Source organism: Malus sylvestris, chromosome 3 (assembly GCF_916048215.2).
Source record: "Malus sylvestris chromosome 3, drMalSylv7.2, whole genome shotgun sequence".
Taxonomy (NCBI): domain Eukaryota; kingdom Viridiplantae; phylum Streptophyta; class Magnoliopsida; order Rosales; family Rosaceae; genus Malus; species Malus sylvestris.
In genome coordinates this window covers 4,200,757-4,224,437 of record NC_062262.1, presented here as the reverse complement: position 1 = coordinate 4,224,437, position 23,681 = coordinate 4,200,757, and the positions used below count along the sequence as shown (strand labels likewise).

Here is a 23,681-nt window from a genome sequence, read left to right as displayed (position 1 = left end):
AGTGCGAAAACACTGTTGTTGTTGTTGAACCCATGCTTGTAGGGACGCTTTGTGGTCAAGAATCGAAGAATCAGAGCAAGAAATAATTGTCATCCCAAATTTCACTTCATTCAAATGAATGCATCTAGAATCCCAATATACTGGTATATGTATCTGACTTGAACTTTTGCTCTTCGAGGTGGTCATATTGATGGTCGATCCATCTACAACTAGTCAAAACTGAGGCCTTCAGTCTTTCCAATATAGTTCAACTTTTAATCAAGTAATCAAAGCTTGTTCACATTTTCAACAAAGGCTAGGATAGAACTTTGATGACTTCTTAAACGTTGCAGGGTCTTCGATGACTTGGATAGACTTCGGTTGTGGTTCCGCCTCTCTCGGGTCAGTGTTGCAACCCCAAACACGAATCGCTAGTCTACGACACTTGGGAGATGATTGCTGCAAATACGTTTTGTACCAGTCAATAACGTCCTTCTTCTGAATACTGCCGAGTTCTTCTGCTTCTCTTTTTGACTGGTCGAACATATACCTGTGATCAACAAGTATTTACGTTAGAAGGAGCTTCGAACCACAACAATTAGAAAGTTCAAAGACGCAATTTCAGCTAATTGCGATTCCACTCCTAGTTTATTTTTTGCAACGCAAACTAAAATAAAGCCCGTAAGTCTCAAACCGCATATACTACAAGAAACCCATTTAATTAACAGAATGATGTTTAAATGCAATCTGGACAACCAAGGAGGATAACAGCACCTTTGATCGATAATCTGATTCCAAAATCTGTTGGTTTCGTACGTGAGGGATGGATCTTTCTCCAATAGCTTAGCAAGTAGTCCACTTTTATAATTCTCAAACGAATCATCATCAATCCCGTCCTGCAAATGCCAACATATTCTCAGTAACTGAAATCGCAATGCAGAAACAACAATCACGCAACTCAAATCATGGAAGTAGTATAACACAAGGATATCAGATCCAAGCGAAGTTTTCCACAAAGTCAAATTAATTTATATATCTAACAATAGGGAACCTCAAATTGCAAAACCGCATACGCAAGTCACCTTCGCATAGCACAATAGTGAAAAAGCTTACGAGATGCTCAAACTAGCAGCATTCAAATTAGAGGGAAACTTTGACTGCTTACCAACATTTCTTCCAGCCCGTTTATAAAGTTATCAACTCTCCCTTGTAAGTAGATTGGGTCGTACTCAGACGACTGGACACAGAAACAAAAGCCATATACACGGTATGTTACCCGGGGGCCACACTCAACAACATATCCAAGCTGCTCCTTCGTCCTATTTCCAGAAATAGCAGACAATTATATGAACATATATTCAAATATATAAGAATATATTCTTATCAGATCCCAGATTCTTTTGCTAGCCAGTATGTAATTAAAAGTATCAGCCTCAAATAAAATCACCTTAGTTGATTGAAAAGTGGTTCCTCCACAATTTCATCAAAAAGATCTATCAATGTTTTCAATCGGATTGACTCAATCCCTGCTTCTTGCTCAACTTGAAAATACAGCTGCAATATGAAACCACAACCAAGGGAAGAATATCAACGTATAAGACAAAGAAAGTACATCTTCATATAGGGAAAACTGAAATGAAAATGTTCCATTTTGAGTTACCTCAATCACAGAGTTCGTTTCTGACTTATTCTTCACATTGGAATCCCTAATCAGGTTAGCACCAGGAGGAAGACAAATAACATGCTCTTTATGCCTCAATTCAATAGGCAGTGGTGGTACAGAAAAATTCAATTTGAATATATTTGACAGGGTAATTGCTTCATCTTCTAACAAATTTCCATGGCAAAGGCCCTCAATGTATAGCTGCACATGTTAAGGGGAGGGTAAGCTGAAGAAAATGCCTTAATTAAACTAATTCTATGAGCCTGGACAAAAAAAAAAAAAGAATAATTCTAATATCAAATATAAAAAAATATTTTTAAAGAATAGTCAAATTAATTATTGGGTTCACATATGGCAGCAACTCTCAAATTCTCTCACTAGAACATACTACTCTGCACTTATCAAGTTACATGTCAAAGTGAAAGAATATGAGGTGAAGAAGCCTGAACCGCATGGATTTCTCATGAAAATAGACCCGGCAGGAGGAGGATGTTAAGAACTTGAGTTTCACGAATTGACAGCAGTAACCTATAACAAATATAGGTTCATTTGTGTAGTGTACCTGGGAACAAAGCGCAGGAATGAACGACTTCAAATCAGAAACAGACAATTCATCCAAAACATGCAACTTCTCATCTGCATCATAAAAAATTTGACACAGAACTTGCAGTCTTAAGTATGATGAGTGACTCAGAGGTTTCATATTGGTGTTCTTTAACCTTCGCTTCATATCTTCTTTAACGACCTGTTAAAGTGTCAATTAGCAATAGACAAACCAAAAGAAACAAGCAAGGTATGCAAAATCAAACTTAAACCAGACATAAAGTGGAGTGATGGAAACAAAAGGCAACACATGTACCTTAAAACGATCATCTGTTGGCATGAAACTTTTGGCAGTTGCCAACACTTTTGACAAGAGAGCTGGAAGTTTATCGTTAAATCCATAGACCTTCAGCTCCAGTTTGTCACTGAACACAGAGACAGAAGTTTCCAGCTTGGCAACAATGGCCTGCACGCACAGAACAAAGGTTATTCTCATGTAGACATTTCAGAAGCATGTTTGATAGGAAAAAATAAGTCGGCATGTCACTGAGGTCAAAAAGACCTATATTCATGAAATACAGCATTAACTAAATAACTACATTGCAGCATAAGTTCATATTTTTACGAGAATATTAAAATGAGGGAAATATGGATAAGAAATAACATTTGTATTTATATAATGAAAAATTAAAAGAATATATTTTGTTTGGACAATTAATTAAACCGGTTTTCTCTTCTGTATCATAAGCCACTATAACATCCAAGTCCCTCTAACCGAACAAAGTTGGACAGAGACTGCAGATATATTCTAAATAAACTTAATGCAACCAGTGTTTCCTAAAATGTATTCGAGTACAAAAGAGTTATCAGCTATCTAAATGGAAGAACAAAATATTTAGTTATAAAGGACAAGACATGAACCTGGTACACAATCTCATTCAGCTCATCCTTAAGAAGGAGAATATATAATTCAGTCAAAACACAACTTTTCAGATTAGCATATCCACCCTTCAGATTGATGCGGAAGTATGTATTTGCCCGCGGAAGTTTAAATGAATCATCGAGCTTGTACCAGAACTTTATTAATGGTTCATCAATTACACAGCTTGGATAAGATATATTTGCAGGATCAGGGCACAAGTTATCAGAGCGGATGGAAAAATCACTAGGAATGAACTCATTCTTTGAAGGGAGATACAATGAGTCATCAATTTCTGGGGGATTCTTCCACATATCCATCAAAGATGGAGATATATCTTCCTCAGTATAATGCGACCCAAACCAAGGCTCGCAATGGAAATCTGAAACAGTTAGAAAGAACAGAGCGCACGTCAAAATTCACACATTTAAAATGGGACAAATAAAACTTATGGTTACATTCATAGTCATAAATAAATACTGCAAAATGGAAACAAGACTCTCTTTCTAGGTTTTTTCTTCTACTTTATTTTTTTACATAAAGGGGCATATGTGAGTTACCTTTCGACTTAATTGAGGACTTTGATACCACATCAACCCTCATGTTTTCTGGTGTGAAGAAACCAAGAACATACTTTATCAATTCCGCGTCCCAAATTTTGTATACATAGTCCCCATAAATAACGTTCTCTGCTGGATACAGTAGCAAATTTTCTGCAACAATAAGATTTCACAATATTAAATAGACTCATGAATTTGGAGATATCCTTTTGACTAAAAAAACACAAAATAGAGATATCATAAAGAATCTTTTATGAAGTAGGGATACTTTCAGTTAGGTAAAACATGACCAAGGTAAGATGTGCAATTTTGAAAACCTGCAAGTTCTGCAGCATAATCATCTTGGGGCTGCTCCTCTGCAAATCTAAAATCCATATTCCCAATATCCTGAAGTTCCCTAAATATCCATTCTTGTGGAGACACTTGATGCAGTAACTTAATGTATTGGTAGACATAGCAAATTATTTCGGAAATCTGCAAGATAAGCATCGCACTTAACAAATGAGGATAAATGCTAGAAGTAGCCACAAGTAGAAGAACAGGAAAGATTGAGACTTCCGTGGATACCTTAATAAAGAAATAAGTAATAAAGAAAAAGCAAACTTTGCTCCACAGTTACTGATGTTTACAGTAACTGCGCACATAGAACTATGAATCTGTGAATTTTTTTCTTGTACCAAAAGATTCTCTAAAGGGATAAGTTGAGATCCTACCTTTTCCAATCCAGAGTCAGTGAGGTGTATGGACATGCGGAAGACATAAGCCACAGAAGATCGGTGCATCCCCTCGTCCCCAACACCAGCAGACAAAGATGTTGCCCACCCTCTGGTTTTGAGGTAAAAATGCAAACTTCCCCGGCCCTCTGAAAAACCCATAACTTAGTTCTCAGAATTTAAGCTCACTTCATGATTGCATAGGTGGCCAAGCAACTTAGATGACTAAACCCATTGTGAGATATAATAAATAACATGTAATGTACCTGAAAAGTAAAAGCAACAAAATCTAATGCAGAAAAGCAATGACACCGTCAGATACCATTCCAAGGCGAAAAAAATATCAGTGAGATGCAAAGTGACAGATGGAACTGAAGGATTCGGGCTCCCTTCGAACAAAATAAAACTAGATCTTACTATCAAAGTTTCTAGAGACGTCTACTTTAGGAATTTGTATATGCTGCTTTTACTAAAAAATAGAAAAAATCTAAATTAACGTCCTTTTTTTCTGCTAAAGAAATTTTTGTTCTCTGCAGAGGAATAATAATCAACATCAGATTAGGTAATAATGAATCATCTTACCATGTCCAAGTAGATGAGCTAAATAATCTTCTGGTTTCTTCAAATAGTCTTGATGAAGACATGGAAATGTCCATGTAAGGTTGAGTATGTTAACATCTCTAACAGCCTCTAGCCTGTATAGTTTGCCAACTTTCCAGATAGGACCTTCTGCCTTAAACTCCAATTTTACTTGGGGGCCTTTCTTGACATTACCATACAATTCCACAACCCAATCCTCAAGTACATCAAGAGATTCTGCAGCAATTAGAACTATTAATATTAACGTGAAATATATTATTCTACTTGGTTGGCTAATCGTACGCATAAATGATTGGACAGGATCACATGGATGGTTTTTTATTTGATACACAAATATTCTATTGTGTAATAGACTAATAGTGAACACTAGTATCAACCCCTACCACTTCAAAGAACAATCATCCACAGAACAGAAACCCTAAGTAGATTAGTAATGTGATTGAAATCCACAAAGTCAAATTGAAAATGTTCCATTATTTCCATTCAAGCACGCCGTGTGTTGTGCCTGATATAAAAATTGGTAGCTCTTTTAACTAACATTCATCCCCAAATAAACAATAGTCAAAGAAAAAAATAAACAAAGAGCAAAAGAAAATAGGAAAAGAAAGGAAAATTTTCACCTCCACCAATGACAACTAGCTTCATCAGTCCACCATGGTAATAATCCTTGTACAACTTTAGTATTTGTTCTCGCAAGTTGATCCCTTTTTCCATTGCATCAACCAAGCTCTTCTTATTTCCTTTCAAGCAGACATAAAAAAAATGTACAAAAATACATTTTTAGAGAGAGAGAGAGAGAGAGAGAGAGAGAGAGAGAGAGAGAGAGAGAGAGAGAGAGAGGGACAAGTTTGCACAATGGATTAAAGTTTTACCCCAACAGAATCTATTAAATGGGTGACCGGGTGCGGCTGTATGACACTGAATTTGTTCAAGGCGGCAAGAATCATTCTGCAGAACCTGGTTAAATTCTGCATTCCATTTTCATTAACAACAAAGAATACCATTCAGCATTAGAACATTTGCATTGAGCAATACTGTAAAAAAAAAGCTGGATTTTTTTGGAAGGAAAAATGGAATCAAGAAGCGCAGGTAAGACATGCATGCACCTGAATCTATAGCCTGTACCTCTCGCTCCATCGCTTCAATTTTCACTAGAGGTGAAACAAAGAACTGAGAAAATCTGACAAAAATAAAGAGCCAAATGAATACAAACCAGGTTTCTGAAACAGCAATTTTGAATGAGAAAAATATAACTAGAGTATTCCATACAAAGGGTCAAGTACATGCTATTAGCTAAATATATTGCAATTGGAACCTATTGAGCACAGAAAATTTTACCATGCATATTAATTTGACAACTATTTATGAACATTTTTTATCCTGTGAAATAATTGTGGCAAGCTAGATACTGAGGAACCAAAAGGAACGTACTGTTGGACCTTATTAATTGGAGAACATCACTTCCATACCAACATTTTTATATGGTTGTGACCAGTAGGTAATATCACTAACATGCATTCAGAAAATAATAAAAAATAAATAAACGACACGTGATCTAATGATTTAACCTACACTTCCTACAGCCATATTATGTTTTGATTCTTTTGAGACGTAAGTATGACAATCATAAAACATTTTCAACTACAAATGCTGAGGCAATACAAGATTCAATGTCAATGCAGGAAGCATCAATAAAACCTACAGCCTTGTTTCATTGACTGTTGGAATCAAATTATGACCAAAATACATACTCAATACCAAGGACTTCAGGTTATAAATATTCAAAGCATGAAGAGCTCATAGTACACCTTCTCAAGGCACCCTTAAGAAACTCTGGCTTCACTTCAAAATGGTAGCAGGTATGCTCTGCTTCTGTGTATGCATTTGATGAACCTCCATGCTTGGACAAGTAACTATCATACTAGCAAAAATAAAAGTCAAAACGAGTGGCCACAAATACAGACTTCTCCTATTTAACTTGAGTGAAATTTTTAGGAAATGTTGTTGCAAGTAAAATAGGTTACTTTTAAATATCTATTTTACTATTAAACAATGAGCAGAAATGAAGATAAAACTACCATAAACAATTACTACAATAAATCTGAAATGGCATCCATTCCCATAAGGTATAAGTCAAAGAAATAAGTAAATTAATGTTCGAAAATGACACTATCATACGCTGAATTAGTGTTCCATACAGCCTGACCCATCTGCAAGCAGGTGCGCAGCAAAAGAACAAACAAATCATCCCACTCACGTATACATAGAACAAGCAAGCTGGTGATGTTTTTTTTCATAAGAAACAGAACTAAGCAGGCTGATGGTGTTGCTTGAGGACGAATAAATATAAATAGTGAGATTACCATCTATAATCTATAAAGGTCGTCGTACCCAGTGCACAAGGCTCCCGCTTTACGCAGGGTCTGGGAGAGGTGAATGTCGGCTAGCCTTACCCCCATTTTATGGAGAGGCTGCTCCCAAGTCTCGAACCCGAGACCTACCGCTCATGGGCGAAGGCACTTGCCATCGCACCAAGTGCGACCTCTACCATCTATAATCTATATGAAGGGAAAATTCATGCGGCTTAATTATTTTCACATACAGTAAGTACACCTCATTTATGATGAATAGCACAAGGGATCATATACATCTCCCAATGACTTGCAAATAAAAACGAAGATAACTAGCACCCCAAAACAGAAAAAAATGCTCGGTGCACAAAGTACAAACAGACCTCATTTTCATCTGGAAACTCTGTACTCCCCATGAAGAGCATGTGTTCTGCAAAACATTCAATTTGTTAGTTATGCTTGCCTCAACACCCACTAGTACGCCCTTCCATGAACCATGTAAGCATGTGTAACAAAAACCTAGAAAGTGTGCAAGCCCTTGTGCCTCAAAAGGGTCGGAGAAGCTGCCTATTCCCACACACATTGCTGCTGCTGCCTGCAAATACAATCAAACATCTTCACATAAATCAAATTCTGTTAACTGAGCTGAGTAAACGTCATCCCAATCATTAAAGTAGAATATCAGTGCAGTAATCGGACATGCAAACAGCATGACCAAAAACAATTTCAAAGGTTTTACTCGAAGACAACCAGAACCCACCATTGGTTCCACTTTGAATTATGCTATCAAAGCTTCATTATCATTTTAAATGAAAATTTGTATGAAGGTACGAAAGTTCGATAGCTAATAGATTATCAGAAGAAAAAAAACAATGATGGTAGAAACTTGAAGCAGTATGTAACCAAGTAATAGTTTAACTCTTGAAGTTCCTGTAATCGGGTATCAATCATTCAACCAAAAATGCATATTGTTTTCCAACCTAAAATCAATTTCCCATCTTTGTAATGCCAACTTACCAAGTTTCTCCAACTGGGTTTTCACTTTGCAATAAAATTAAATCAAATAAACTTGAATGCGAGATGGGCATTTCACAGTTTCAATGTAAAATAAAAGACCAACCTTCTTAGTCTGAGAGTCTCCACCCTTCCCCTTCTTCTTCAGTTCACCATCTCCGCCTTCTTCGTCATCGTCCTCTTCATCCTCATCTCCTTCACTGTCTTCCCCCTCATCTCCGTCCTCGTCGTCCATATCTTCGTCCTCTTCTTCCTCTTCAGCCTCACTGTGTTCGACGGATTTGGAGTGATCAGGCGGCCCTTCTGGGTAAATCTCAGGATCATGAACGAGCAATGCCGAGAGGCTATTCTCGAGCTTGATTAATCTGTATAATCGTCTGTCATTCGGCGACTTTATTATGATATCGTCCGATTTGAAAGTGCAGCGAGCCATTGACACAGAGAGAGAGAGAGTTCAGAGTCGACTGGAGGTTACTCTCCCAGTTCTCTCTGCTGCTATGGGGTCTTGACACTCAGTAGGGGTCCTGGAGCAGCTGGCAGGAGGACGAGGAGGACGATGCAAATTCAGGACGGGGTTGGAATTTACTCCTTTGGAATTTATTCGTTTGGGGCCTACAATATATGAGTCCATGCACATTCCTCCTAGGGTTTCAATTGCAATTTTGTTGGGCTTAAGTCAGTTTGATAAGACCGGAAAATTTTTAGTTGTGACGGGAATACGGATGATAGTGTTTTTATGCAAGTGGTGGAAACTTTTAATCTTTAACTTATTAACCTTTTAACACACATAACCTATCATTTATATATGGACACGTAGTGTACCACTTCGTGTGACGAAAATATTGAAAAATCTCTCGATAAGACGGTATGGTTAATGTATGTCACTTTGCATTGAGATACGGAATATTTATGAAGAAACTTAGGCCCCCTTTGATATTGTTTTTTTATATCAAAAACTGTTTTTTTTTAAGCTAAGCAACAAAAAAGTGTTTGATAAAAGTAAATGCCCCACCATCTATTAACTACTTATTTCAGTTGTTAATGATATCATTTACCGTTACGCATAAGGTTATATGTTTCGAATCACCATTGATAGTTTATGTGGCACATAACCTTTCTTTATATGCCACACTACAAACTTGTCATTTCAAGTGATATGGAAAATGCCTGGGCTAATGTTATCAAATTTTGCCTTATCAAACCTCTCAAGGCAAAGTTATCTTATTTGTTGCCTCATCTATTAAAGCGGTGAAGTGTCGTAATGACAAGACAAATTGATTTTTTTTAAAGGTGTTCTTATTGTGCTAGACAATCGATCAGAACCATTAGAAATGCGAAATGGAATGCATGGTCATGATCGAAAATTAGATTTCATGACAATTGAACAATATTTTGTAATACATACACAAAGCTTGGCTATTAAACAAATATAAGAAAGAGCAACCTTGGCAATGACTACTTTGTAGTGCTAAAAATAATTTGCATAGTAGGATAATTGAAAGATAAAAAGATTTTTATATTAAAAAAAATCATCAAAGAAGCCCAAATTAAGTTAAAAGGCCCAAATTCTAGGTCCAATCGACTGCAGATTATAGACAGTAACATTCGTCTACCATCCTCACAAATAGCCCCAAATTCAAAAGATTAGGGCGTGGACAATCGTCTTTTTGATGATCAATTCCCAGCCCTTTCAAAATTCAAACCCTAAATCCTTTTTGGCGCTCCCAATTTTGCATCAAGAACTCAAATTTTCCAAATAGGCAAAATCTGCGCGGTTCAAGATCTTCACTTTTCAATCTCTGACATTCAATTTTCTACCCTTCTCGCAGAATTAGGCTTTCGATTGCCATATTCAATGGACCCAGACGTCGACGTTTCGCGGTGGGTCATCGAGCTCCTTCTTCGGGACCGCGAGAAGGATTGCATTGCCAAGAGGCTCCTCGCAGTCGCACCCTTCTCGGACCAAGACTATCGCTTGAAGAAGACCGTACTCCTCCGGACGATCGAGTGCGAAGTCTACGAAGCTTCGGTCTCCGAAACGATCCTCGAAACGCTTGAAATGATTGAGGATTTGGATATCAGAGAAGGCATTGCCACCACGGAATCCATGAAAGCGGCCTACTGCTCGGTGGCCACTGAGTGTACGGTCAAGTTCTTAGTGGGTTTTATGGGAAAGCCTAGTGAGAAGTACTTGGAGGCCGTGGATCGGATTTGGAGAGGGAGGGTTGGGGTTTTGGAGCGGTCTGGGAGGAGCCAGTTGGTATCTACGGAGTTGAGGCATCGAATGGAGGAGATCGAGGCAGGGGTTTGGGATTTGAGAGTGTCGAAGAAGTTGTCGAGGATGAACACGAGGAATGATGCGCTGAGATCGGTTTCGGTTTATGTAAAGGAAGCTTTGGCGTTGTTAGGACCTCCGTTTATTTCTTGGGCTATTAGATTGAATGTGCCCATGGAAGTAGCCGACTTGGAAGCTGATCACATTGCAGTGGTCAATGAGGCTAATGTGGGTGGTGGGTCTGAATTCGAAGGGCAAATGGAGAAGGGGGCTAATGCAGGTAACGGGCCTGAATTGGAGGTACAAATGGCGAATGGGGCTAATGCGGGGGAAGGTTGTTCTGACTTGGAGGCTCAAATGGCGAATGGTGCTAATGAGGGTGATGGTGGGTCTGAATTGGAAACTCAAATAGCGAATAGGGCTAATGTCGGTGGTGGTGGGTCTGAATTGAAGGCTCAACTGCGGGATGAGGTAAATGTGGGGCCCAGTGGGTCGGAGTTAGAAGCTGAAGTGGTGAGGGTGACTAATGCGGGTGGTCGGTCCGATATGGAGGTGCAAATGGAGAATGGGACTGGTGTGGGTGATAAGTCTGAATTGGAGGAGCAAATGGTTAATGGGACTAATGTGGGTCACGGGTTCCAGTTGGAGGAGCAAACTAAGAATGGGAGTAATGTGGCCGGTCACTCTGAATTGGAGGCACAAATGGTGGGTAGAGGTAGAGCTAATGTGGTCGATGGGTCTGAGCCAGAAGCACAAACTGGTAATGGGACTAATGAGAGTATTGGGTCTCAAAGGCATGCACAAACTACGAATGGGTCTAATGTGGGTAGTCAGTCTGAATTGGAGGCGCAGCCAGTGAATGGGACTAATGTACGTGATGGGTGTACATATGAGGGGCAAATGGTCAATGGGGATAATGTTAGCAATGGGTCTGAATTGGGTCCTATATTGGTTGCAGTCCCATTGAAGGAAGTTCGGGCAGGGAGCTCGCTGCCTACTGTGAGCCGGGGCTTGGTTTTGAATGATTTGGTTGAAATAGATTCTGGATTCAGAAACAGAGAAGTACACAGGTCGGCAGATGATCAGGCTCCTGGTCAAGTGAATGAGACAGGCTTGGCTATACCTAGTCGGAATGGGGAACTGGGTCTCAATATTGACCATACCACGAAAGATAAAGGTACTTTTATTTTCATACGCAGAGAGATTAATAAAGGTACTTTTATTTTCATACGCAGAGAGATTAAGGTAATTTTAGTGAGATTTACTTATGTGCGTGGATGTTGAGAGAGTGCTCTGTATTGTATTATCTTAGTTCTTATGCTCCTTCTGGACCTTCATCATCTTGAATACTGCTTTAGCCATGCTAAATATACTCCTGCATAATATAGTTATTGCAGACTTCAGTTTCAAAATATAATATTTCTGTTTGTTTGATTCTTTTTTCTAATTCTTGTAGAAAGTCAGAGGTCTACTATGCCTAGACGCAAGCACCTTGCTCATAGACGCACCAGAGGACCGATTAGGATTAGGGACGCTGAAGATTTAGGCACAGATGTATCAGATAGAAAATATGGTTCCTTAGATACCCCTGAAGTTAACAGAGCACAAGAAGCACTTAAATCCAGTATTTCGGAGCTCCAAGAATTAGTGACAGATCCACTTCCAGATGCCTTGCGAGTGTCTGAAACCGTAAGATCTAGTTTGGCAATGAGATCTGTAAATCATGTAAATGGAAAAGATGTAGGTGCAGAAAATCCATCTATCGAGAAGGGTGCCGAGCCTGTTCAATCTAATAATGATAATGTTGGAAATCTGCCATCCAGACATCAGAATGATCCTCAATCTAGTGGAATAGAAAAGGATGTTCCAAATCCGCCTGTTGACCAGGGAGGCACTGAGTCTGTTCAAACTGATGCTGCCAATCTTAGAAATCCTTCTTTCAGTAATCGGAATAACGTTGCTCGTCCTAGCTTGGTGGAACGTAATAGTACTGCCCGTACCTTCGAGGTATTTTTGTTCACGATGTTTATTTCTTTTTATTTTATTGATGTCCTGATTTGTTTGTATTTTTGGCAAGGGGAACATGACATATTCCTCATAAACATTTTACTAAATCCATTAGTTTCTCTGGTGTTTAGCTGTTTTATTCAGTTTTTATTATGATTGATTCCCTTCTGCAATTTTTGCGGTTCTGGTTGCTTATAAATTTGCACTCATTGTTGAAAATTGTATTTTCAGTGGGAGGAATCAATAAATACGTCACAAGAAGGAACAAAGAAAGATGCGGGCATACTTCACCTTCCTAGCCCAAAGAGGACTGCTGTATCTCCTTTGAAGAAGTACGAGGATACGAGATTTAGTAAGAGAAGAAAAGTTAAAAGATGGAGCTTATTGGAAGAAGACACCTTAAGGACTGGTGTACAGAAGTATGTCGCATCCCTTCTCTCTACCTTCTTTTTGTTTCCCTTTTACCACTCTAAATTTCATACTTGTCATTACAACTTGCTCAAATATTAGTTTGAACAGTATGTATGCTTCTGAGTCTCATTAGTTTGATCGTTTTCGACGAAGGTATGGAGAAGGAAGCTGGAGCCTTATCTTGAAAAGCTACTCTGATATATTCAAAGAGAGGACTCAGGTACCCCAAGTTTCGTAATATCTTCAACGGTGTTTATCTATCCACATAAATTTATTCCATAACCAAGTTTTTCTATTCATCTGAAATGTCTCTACTTCATCAGTCGATATTGTGTCTAAGACTATTGGGGTTACTATGTCCGTCCAGGTTGATCTAAAGGACAAATGGAGAAATATGAAAGGGTAGCGGCACCTGTGAATAGTATGCTACTCGGTTGTATTTTCGTCATCCCGTACCTTATCGGACGTGTACATTAGCTCTTAGCATATTCTGTACAACTACAGGATGTGGATGCAAGATGTTTTTTGTAGTGTCCCTTTATCCACTTGTATTCTTTGGCTCCTTTTTGCTCCTTTTTGCTCCTTGTATTCATGGATGAACAATTTAGCAAGTGGGGGGTTTTCAGATTTGCATAGAGGATTTTTTTAGTAAATATCTGTATAAATGTTCCCATAAATTTATGAATGATGGATGTACAGAAATGGCCTTAGGTTCAGAGTCCGGATCCTCTTTGTGAGGATTCCAAGGATCCGTGAATTTTGTCTATTCATCGTATATCGTACGATCGGAAATCATTTTAAATATTTTTATTTAAAAGTAAACATAAACAGTATTTGACAAAAATTGACCGCACGATATACGATGAACAGATCTTTAGGATCGTCACCAAAAGGATCCGGGAGAGGATCCTGTTGGTTCAGTTCAAGCATAACAAAATGATATCAACTGTTTTCGACTTTGGTCTAGTGATATTCTTTGGCTCCTTTTAGCTCCTTGTATTCATGGATGAGCAATTTAGCAAGTGGGGCGTTTTCAGACTTTGCATAGAGGATTTATTTTAGTAAATATCTGTATAAATGTTCCCATAAATTTATAAATGATGGACATACAGAGATGGCCTTAAGTTCAAGCATAACAAAATGATATCAACTGTTTTTGGCCTACATTATATTTTCTTCTATTGTTCTGTTCTGGGTCAAACTTAGCTATACCGGATTCATCACTGTACGTTTGGGCAGCGGGGGGATATGAAACCATGACATGCAAGTTTTTCTTTGTCCGGTGACGTAAAGGAAAGTCGGTAGCGCACTCTGATTTAGTTTTCGACTTGGTCTAGTGATATTTATTTAGGTTCATCTCCTAGGAATAACGAGTTTGATATAATATAGAGCTTGACATAGTATGTATTTGACCTAAATTTTTCATTTCTTAGTGTAAATATATCGTTTTATAAAAAAAATGGATAGACAACTTTGGGAAGTAAAGTATTTGGGGAAGATTTAGTATTGCCAGGTCACCAACCCAAGAAGAGATGTCACATGGAACTCGATTACAACACCACTTCTGCTCGGAACTCAAATTTTGCCACTACGTATGATTTATGTCAAAGAGTTGTTAGATAAGAAGGGTGGTGCTTAAATAGAAACACTCTTTGAAGTAATTAAACAATTGCCGAAGGAATAAAAATGCCTCTGATGAGTTAGAACTCGATGAAATCGAAATCAGGCTAACATAGTTGGGTTTTTCTTTAGGAATAAAAATGCCTCTGATGAGTTAGAACTCGATGAAATCGAAATCAGGCTAACATAGTTGGGTTTTTCTTGCCAGAAAATACCAGTCTTCTTCTTCCATCAGAAAAGTCAGAAGGAAAGAACAAGGAAACAAGTAAATTCAGATAAAACAAAACGGTCGAGGAAGTTCCGAAAGCTGACAGTACCTTGCTGTAATTCGAACCTTGCATTCGTGACGGCGGGATATTTCGAAGTAGAGGAAGAGATATGGAAGCTTCATTTTTGTAGAAAGTGTCCCATCTCTCTTGTCCTTTGGCATGCATTTGTCTCGGCCTTCCTACTCAAGTCCCTCCCGGAACCCTTTTATCGGCATGATGGCTCACTCGATCGGAACCCTTTGTATTTTTCTGCACTCATTTTTCCGGCCGTGGGCCATCGGTACACCGAAGTTGAATTTTCCTGCCGCCCCTATGACCAATGCTAACAGATCAGATACTGTATTGTCATACACTTGATGGTTAACTTGCACATAGCGAAGACCAAGACTCTCTATATAAGGGCAATTAACTTGTGTGTTTTCTGCCCAAGCAACCTAAAACCAAAAGGAAATTTTTTTTGTTGCTCACTGCAAATCTAGCAACTATGGCAAGGCCTTCGGTGTCTAGGGCGGCATTCACGGTGATGTTGCTATGCATGCTGGTGACTGCTCGTTACGCCGTTAATGCAACTGTAACTTGCGGGCAGGTTGTCCAGTTACTCACTCCATGCATCCCCTTTGGAGTGTTTGGAGGGGACGTGCCACCGGATTGTTGTGCCGGCATAAAAGGGATGCATGATATACAAAAAACAGCGGAGGATTGAAGAACTGCGTGCAGTTGCATTCAACAAGGGGCTGCAATGATTCCGGGGCTAGATTATGACCGAGTTAACACGCTTGGCGATCGATGTAGTTCTCCTTGCCCCTATACGGTTTACCCCTTACTAACTGCTCTGAGTAAGCCTCGTGTTGATTTATACATATATAAATGCCTTCATCTTTTTGCGTTTCTGGTCGATACTGAGTTTTACGTAGAAATTAGCATGCTAATTAACAATATTTATGGATGTAATTTATTTGCAGGGTAAACTGAGATGCTAAATGCCATTGAACTCAAGCTTCCCGAAAGATTGTTCCTAAAAATCCAGCTACAAGATGTGTCACTTACTCAAGGCACAAAGCTTTATTTTGTGGCATTCAATAATCATATTATATATGGATACTGGATTGGATGTAATCCAAAATAATAGAATAATGAAGACTTTGATGTACCCCTCTTGAATTTGTATTTGTATTGGGTGATCATTTTTTACCTTTCACTAATTTTCTGTTGTTAGATCGAATGAATTTAAGATGATAGATAGACAAAAATTAAATTAATAAGAAATATGGAAAGTAAAAAAGAGATGTGTCTAGATAGCACCACCCTTTATATTCTTCTCATGGATAGTGGATCTGTGAAGCCGAATCATGAATCCAATTGGATTTTCATAAAAATAAAATAAAATAAAAAAAACAAACACCTCATAGTTCAGTTATTTTTTATTTTTTATAATATTGATAAGGAAATAAATCAAATAGCCATTGACTTTTCAGATATACACCACTTTTCAATCTTCATATAAAGGAAATCAAATTAAGAGGGTCTCGAACTGCATGACTATACATCCTGTGGCTGTTGTTGGAATGAAATAGTCCAAAGAAAATTGCTAAAGTTTTAAAGATGGGCATATCACGAGAGTTGTTGATTTTCTTTATCGAAACCTATGCTTTATGCACAGGTCTGTTTAATGCAAACATTTTCCCCATTTTTTTAACCCTTTTCATCTTTCTTTTTTCTCCCTTGGTAAATTCATAGATAAAATAACAAATATTTCTTTAATTTCACAGAACAAAACTTATTTAGTCAATAACATTAAATGATAGCTGATATTGATATTTCAAAATAATCATTCTACACTCATTTTAAGTCTATTTTCTTTCTTAGATTTCTACATGTTTTGAGTACATGACGACTATTCTAAAGTGCCACTAACCGATGTCGTTGTTCCATTACTTTTATATATTTTTGAATTGTGATTTGTGAGAATCACATTTACGTTTCATTACATTTTGGGAGATGTAATTTTACTCAAACTGAGGATATGTAAATTTAGATTCATATGATATAGCTCTCTTGGTCCACATGATATATAGCTTTCTTGGTCCACATGATATATAGCTTTCTTCTCTCGTTCTTTTCAACTCACGGCTTCCATCTCCTTTCAGATGTAAATAACTTAAATATTTATATCTTCAACATAAGTATTTTACATACCCTTAAAACTGCAAATTGGAAAGGTATATCCCATTACGAGTCCCGATTATATATGATCTTGTACACATTTTCATCATTTATACGTAAAACTAACCCTATATCAATAAAACCAACCATATATGTTAGCTAACAAAGCCCAATTGATGTTTTTCAGCTTTCAAAAATGTAGCTGCTCAATATTGCCGTGATTACGACAGGAACAATTTTGCGATTATTCTTGCTTAAGGAAATGCGGGCAACATGGTTCTTGCATATACAAGAAAGTCCGTGGACTCTACTTTCCCTTCTGTCGTTGTTGCACTGCTAAACCTCCGACCGGAGAAATTGAAGTCCCCATTTATTCACCGCGAGAGGCTATATAGGATTTCAATGCAGATACTTAGTGCAGGATGACATGGTTGAAGTGCTAGTATATATAACAGCTTTCACAAATAATACTAGTAAACAACCATTTGGTCATCATTTTAATTTTGATGTACTACAGACTCATGCCATTATCAATAATATAGAGGTATTAAAGACTTATAATTCAATAATCGTCAAGAAGATGTTGGAATTTAAAGTCTCGAATCGGTTGTGTCAATATGGGATTTGGATTCTTTAAGTTTTCATTCTAAAAAAGTTGCCATTCTTCTTCTTCAACGATAAAATAGTAAAAAATAACTTACTTTAATCAGATAGTGTACAAAGTTTTATATATATATATATATTTTCACACATATACAGTGTACTCCACTGTAGTTGGAACTCTACCTTGCATTAATTGAGGATGCCAGAAATCTTGGAGTTTATTTGGCAAGGAAGTAGACAGGCACATCTGGTTAACAAATGCCAACAAAACTAAGTTTGACAAGTGTAATTAACGGTGGACAAGCATACAATCGGCGTTATACTCATATACATAATGTGAGGGATAGAGATAAAGATATACCTTCGAAGACAGTCAATAATGACATTATTGAGCCCTTTTCCACAAAAGGGCACATAAGCCTTGGAATTTTCCTGCCCAGATTATCCTTGAGCCATGATCAGCTGTAACAAAAATAAAAATAAAAAACCCTGTTTGTTCGATGGCCACCCTAGTCAACATATACTTGATAGTTGATGTGCTAAATTTCCTCATAGGGGATGATTAGGGCCAAGACCCTTCAGTGTCATAAGCGATATTTTATACTAATTTACACTAACATGAGAGGAAGAATTTGAACTCATGAAGCATCGAGTTGAAGAAAAAGACCCTACCCACCATGACAATCCACCACTTAAGCAGAGTGAAAGTTTTGGACACAACACAAGAAGACGTCTAACATGTTTGGATTAGGCTGATTAGCCATTGCTTGACGTGCACCAACACGAATTTGATCCGGCACAATTATTAGTAAGTTGGATTAGTGTATTGAGTCATTCGGCACAACTACTAATTAAATGAGTCCGGTTGAGACTATCTACGTACTAAACTTGAGTCAGTATGCACCAGTCTTCATAGAAAGGAATCTAATTAAGAGGGTCTCTACATGACTACATATATGTGATATAGATGCTATATATGCCATGGCTGGTGTAAAACAATAATCCAAAGAGATTTGCTACTGTTTAAAAGATGGCCACACCCACGGCACGAGGGTTGTTGCTTTTCATTTTTGTCACCTGCGCTTTATGCACAGGTTCTATTTATTTCAATTGCTTTCAAATATGTTTTTCATTCACACATGTAAGAATCTGGCATGAAAGTAATTTACGCACACCCTTTTTTATTTGTAACATTTTACAGCTTGAATTAATCAAAAAAGAATGGATGGACAAAAATATATAAGAGTATGTAAAAGGAGAAATAAGTTGTGCGAAAACCATTATCCGTATGAGATAAACGAAACTAACAGTGTTAAATAGATGTTTTCAGCTTTCCAAGATGCAGCTGCTGAACAAGAAATTTGTTGCGGTGATCTTTATGGTTTTAGAAGATGCGATCCGGGCACAAAATCGGAAAAAGAATGCAATTATCAGTGCATAATTGATTGTGGAAACGTAGGCAGATGCATCGTGAAGAAAGTCCGTGGACTGTACTTGCCGTTCTGCCATTGTTGCCTATACCTCCCTCTCCCAAACATTGAAGTCCCCATTTCTTCAGATTTATATAACATGGATGAGTGCATAAATAATTCTAAACAACCATTTGGTTGCCCTTTTGACTTCGATGTAACAGTCATGCCATTATCAAATATTAATAAAGGTATTTAAGACTTGTAAGAAACCTGGAGAAAATGTTTGTGACTCAAAGCATCGAATTCGTTGTGTCAATATATGGTCCCTCTTTTCATTTTGACGTGTTTCTGCCTATGACATGCTAATAACAATTTTCGATATTAAAAGTTGACACTTCAAATGTACATAATTTTGAATCTTGAAGCATGTATGAGTGTCCAAACATTTTGAAATGTTTCTGCTTGTGAAATGCTAATAATAATTTTCGATATTTAAGTTGACACTTCAAATGTACATGTTTTGAATCATGAAGCATGTATTTATGCTCAAACATTGTAACGTGTTTCTGCCTGTGAAATTGTGATAACAATTCCGATATTAAAAATTGACACTTCAAATATACTTATATATTTTGAATCTTGGAGCATGCATGCATGTCCAAATCTAACACTAGAGAATTTCAACAAGAAATGCTTAAGAACTCAATTCAATCAAACAAGTCAAAAGGAAAGAACAAAACAGTTAACTCAAGTACAGTGCAGACATTGGAACTTTGCATTCCGCAATTAAAAACCATGAATGATTACTCGATCATAGTTTAATAGTTTTTGTGAGAAATAAAATTGTTATTCTTTTTTTGTCAAGTGAGAAATGCAATTGTTAAGTTTAAGGAATATCTTTTAGTTGCGCAATAAGATAAATGTTTTTAAGAATTTGAAAGCAATCTTACCATTTATTAGATCCAAAAAGTATTTTTTTTTGTTGAGTGTTTTTGTACAAAACCGGAATTGAATGGTTAGAACATAGTTCCGTTAGCCATAACATCTCCAGAACGTCATGAATGAATATGGAGAATCTTATGTGTGAGAGTATATAACAGAATCCCTTAGATTGTGACATATGTCAATATTAGAGTGGTTAGATTACAAGAGCTTGTTAGTCCTAACTGTAAAGATTAGGATACAGTTGAGCTTGTGGTAAGAAGATAAGACTATATAAGTCTGATATGAGTGTGTATTATTAGTTAAGAAAATATATGATAAAAGTGATTTCTTCCTCTCTAAGTATAACCTTCTTCTTTCTTCTTCTCAGGTCTTAATATTTCTGCTCTATGGTTAACATTATGGTGCATGGAAAATATTATGAAAATAAGTTTTATGATGATTTTTGTATTACCAAAATGATTAAAGAGCCTCCAACAAATTCATTGTTGAGTGTTGACCACGCCATAACTGAAAAGAAAATATAATCCTTGTAGCATATCCTAACTATTAAAAAATGCTTATTAACCTTCAACAAATTCACCTCTAAATCAAATGGGAATTGACTTCCGAGATATACGTACACCATTCTTCATAAATGGAAATTTAATTAAAGTTGCATCCAACTACATCACCATATATATGCTATTAAGCCATGGCTGGTTATATGAAATATAGCACGAGAGTTGTTGCTTTTCTTTATCATTTCATATGCTTTATGCACAGGTTTGTTTACTTCATATTTATCATTATACATACAAAGAAAATATACTAAGATATATATTCTGAATTTGTATAATTTTGAGCTCAGATTAATTGGAATATCGAACGTGAATCTTGGATATAGATTTTCTTTTCTTATTTTCTATCATTCTTTTATTTATTTATTTATTTTTGTCAATTGTCAGCTGAGGTCCTAAGGGAAAAAGGAGGTGGAGAGTCTCGAAGAACTCGAGTGAGGAGGGTCACAAAAGTGTTTGATTTCTAGTATAGCACTAGTATTCTTTCAACAATGATTAAGTGAGGCTAAGTGATTAGACATGTGTCAAAAAGTTAGATCAATTGTTGAAAAACCACACACAAAATAAGTGCAAAAAATTTGAAGACAGTTGAAGGACTCTACATGGACTTACCTCTGAATCAAACGGTTGTTGACTTTCTAGATATGCACCATCGTTCTTCATTGCATTTGGCCTATCCTAATTTCAAAAGTGTTTAATAACGTTCAACTAATTTACCTCGAAATCAAGTGTAAAAAAATTTCCCTCTAAATAAATTGTATCAAAATTAAACTCTAAATTAAATGGCCTTTGAATTTACATGCACAATTCTTTATAGAAAGGAATCCAATTAAAAGTTCTCTAACTACATGACTATCACTATATATGTTATGCCAAATCCAAATAAATTTGCTAAAGTTTAAAAGATAGCCATAGCAAGAGAGTTGTTGCTTTTCTTTATTGTCATCTGCTTTTTATGCACAGGTCTGTTTAATTATTTGATCATCCTATAAATATTTAGTCAAATATGTTATATAAGCTTCTTTTTTAGTAGAAGCGATAGTCTATATTAAATTAATTTAAGAGGGATTCGGACATTATCCATTTTTCAGAGGCATAAGTGAATCCGTTACGACATCAATCATTTGTATCAAACTGTTTTTCATTTTACAGAACAATGCTTAGCGAATAAATAATCTTCAATTGGTTTCATATACGTTTTTTTTTTCTAAGACAAGCGTGCTATATCTTCAATTGGTTTGATAAGGAAGTGATTTTTGCATAATTCTCCTTATGCATGCTCTTTTTATTTGTGGATTTGACTTGAATTAATCGAAGAAGAATTAAGGGACACTTTGGATACGGTCCCTAGCTATCAATATTCTTTGATTGAAACCTTGTTAGTTTTTAGTTTTTGATTGAGGTCCTTGACATTAATGTAATAATGTAAGTTACTATATTTTTTTAATTAAAAATTAAAATTGAAATTTGTAATTGTTTATATTAATGAGATTTTAAATAAAACCCATAATTTATGGGATTAAAAATAATAAAATATAAATTATACTCTCTATTATATTGTGTGTGTGTGTATATATATATATACACACATATATGTATGGGTACATTAACCAAAATTAACAAAAAAAGTTATTGTACCAAAACATGGATACATTCTCAAATCAACGAAAATGAATGTACCCATATAAGTTTAAACATGGATTAAAAAATTTGAATGGATTTTATATTAAAAAAAGGGTACATTTTACATATAACAAATTGATATATTTGAGAATGGGTACATTTAAGATTAAAAAAATTGAAAAATTATATGAATGGGTACATTTAAGATTAAAAAATTGAGAATCTTTTTATATATAAAAAAAAAAAACCTAATAGGTACAAACTTAATTTAATTTAATTTTTTTTATTTTGGAAATGTTTGAATTGAGAATTAATTAGAAGTTTAATAGAGGTGTGAGTATTAAACCCTAAATTAATTACTAATTTTTATATTAAAAAATTATATAATAAACATGTAAATTCATTATCACATTAATGCTAGGGATTTGAATCAAAATTTGAGAACTAATAAGGTCTTAGTCAATGAACAGTAAAAACTAGGGACCGGATACTAATTTTTCCAAGAATTAATGGAGGGAAAAAAGAACCGGCGCATGCAAAAGGAGAGCTAAGGGTTGTGTGAAAAACCATTTTTTCTATGAGATTGGTAAAAACTAACATTGTTATTTTGACGTTTTTCAGCTTTCCAAGATGTAGCTGCTGAACAAAAATTTTGTTGCGGTGATCTCTATGTGGGAAAAGGATGCGATCCGGGCACAAAATCGGAAAATGATTGCAATGTTCAGTGCATAATTAATTGTGGAAATGTAGGGAGATGCATCGGAAAGAAAGTCCGTGGACTCTACTTGCCGTTCTGCCATTGTTGCCGGGATATACCTTCGCCGGTGGAGGCCCCATTTCTTTGCATTTAAATATACATGGACGAGTACGAAAAATGGTTTCTATAAATAATTCTAGTAAATTAACAACCATTTGGTCGTCCTTAGTTTTGATGTACACAGTGGTACCGTTGTCGATAATAAAGGTACTTAATTAAGACTTATAATTCAATAAACTCCAAGCCAATGTTTGGAATTCAAAATTTTAATTAGTTGGTTATTTAGCATTATGGTTTAGTGGTATTGCTTTTTATTTGTAAGTAATATTTTTCTTACAAGGTGCAACTCGAGTACAAAATCAGAAGAACATTGCAGTTTTCAGTGCATCGGAAAGAAAGTCTCTCAAATCTACGTACGTAGGTCCAAATCCTACATTAAGAATTTCAGTACGAAATGCTTTGGAAGTTAGAACACAGTTTAATCAAACAAGTCAAAAACAAAGAACAAACGGTCAATCAGTTGTACAGTGCAGAAAGTGGAACCTTGCATTGGTGGCGCCATGAATCTATGATAAAATTTGGCATGGAAAATTCAAAACCTAATTGAAACATGCACAATTGACGGGGGATTCAAGAATCTTCTGTCATTGGCTTTGTTGAGCTTATCCAAGTAATATGATTGACTGGCTCACATATG

At 36.4% G+C, this 23,681-nt stretch overlaps 2 protein-coding genes and 1 long non-coding RNA gene across 4 annotated transcripts; 2 read left to right on the top strand and 1 right to left on the bottom strand.

The window, feature by feature from the left end:
• Window positions 1–86: 86 nt before the first annotated feature.
• On the bottom strand, window positions 87–8,942 carry LOC126615721 (nardilysin-like). The gene is made up of 19 exons (XM_050283597.1): window positions 8,449–8,942; window positions 7,848–7,923; window positions 7,712–7,758; window positions 6,786–6,898; window positions 6,084–6,157; window positions 5,850–5,945; window positions 5,598–5,717; window positions 4,960–5,193; window positions 4,378–4,526; window positions 3,982–4,138; window positions 3,665–3,817; window positions 3,107–3,486; window positions 2,502–2,651; window positions 2,205–2,387; window positions 1,640–1,843; window positions 1,427–1,533; window positions 1,145–1,298; window positions 754–875; window positions 87–529 (listed from the first exon to the last, which is right to left on the bottom strand). The coding sequence occupies exons 1-19, from the start codon at window positions 8,773–8,775 to the stop codon at window positions 286–288; spliced, it is 3,090 nt and encodes a 1,029-aa protein (XP_050139554.1). The 5' UTR covers window positions 8,776–8,942; the 3' UTR covers window positions 87–285.
• Window positions 8,943–9,964: 1,022 nt separating this feature from the next.
• LOC126617280 (uncharacterized) lies at window positions 9,965–13,737 on the top strand. 2 transcript variants are annotated; one of them, XM_050285308.1, is made up of 5 exons: window positions 9,965–11,794; window positions 12,074–12,624; window positions 12,856–13,043; window positions 13,160–13,255; window positions 13,403–13,737. In XM_050285308.1, exons 1-4 carry the CDS (start codon window positions 10,198–10,200, stop codon window positions 13,218–13,220), a joined length of 2,397 nt encoding a protein of 798 aa, XP_050141265.1. In that variant the 5' UTR covers window positions 9,965–10,197; the 3' UTR covers window positions 13,221–13,255; window positions 13,403–13,737. The 2 variants fall into 2 exon arrangements, with proteins under 2 accessions (XP_050141265.1, XP_050141264.1); XM_050285307.1 differs by having other exon boundaries at window positions 9,966–11,794; window positions 13,189–13,255.
• A 1,500-nt stretch (window positions 13,738–15,237) lies between these two features.
• Window positions 15,238–16,120, top strand: LOC126617488 (uncharacterized). The gene is made up of 2 exons (XR_007621370.1): window positions 15,238–15,760; window positions 15,887–16,120. It is a non-coding gene; the product is annotated as an uncharacterized LOC126617488 (long non-coding RNA).
• Window positions 16,121–23,681: the final 7,561 nt, after the last annotated feature.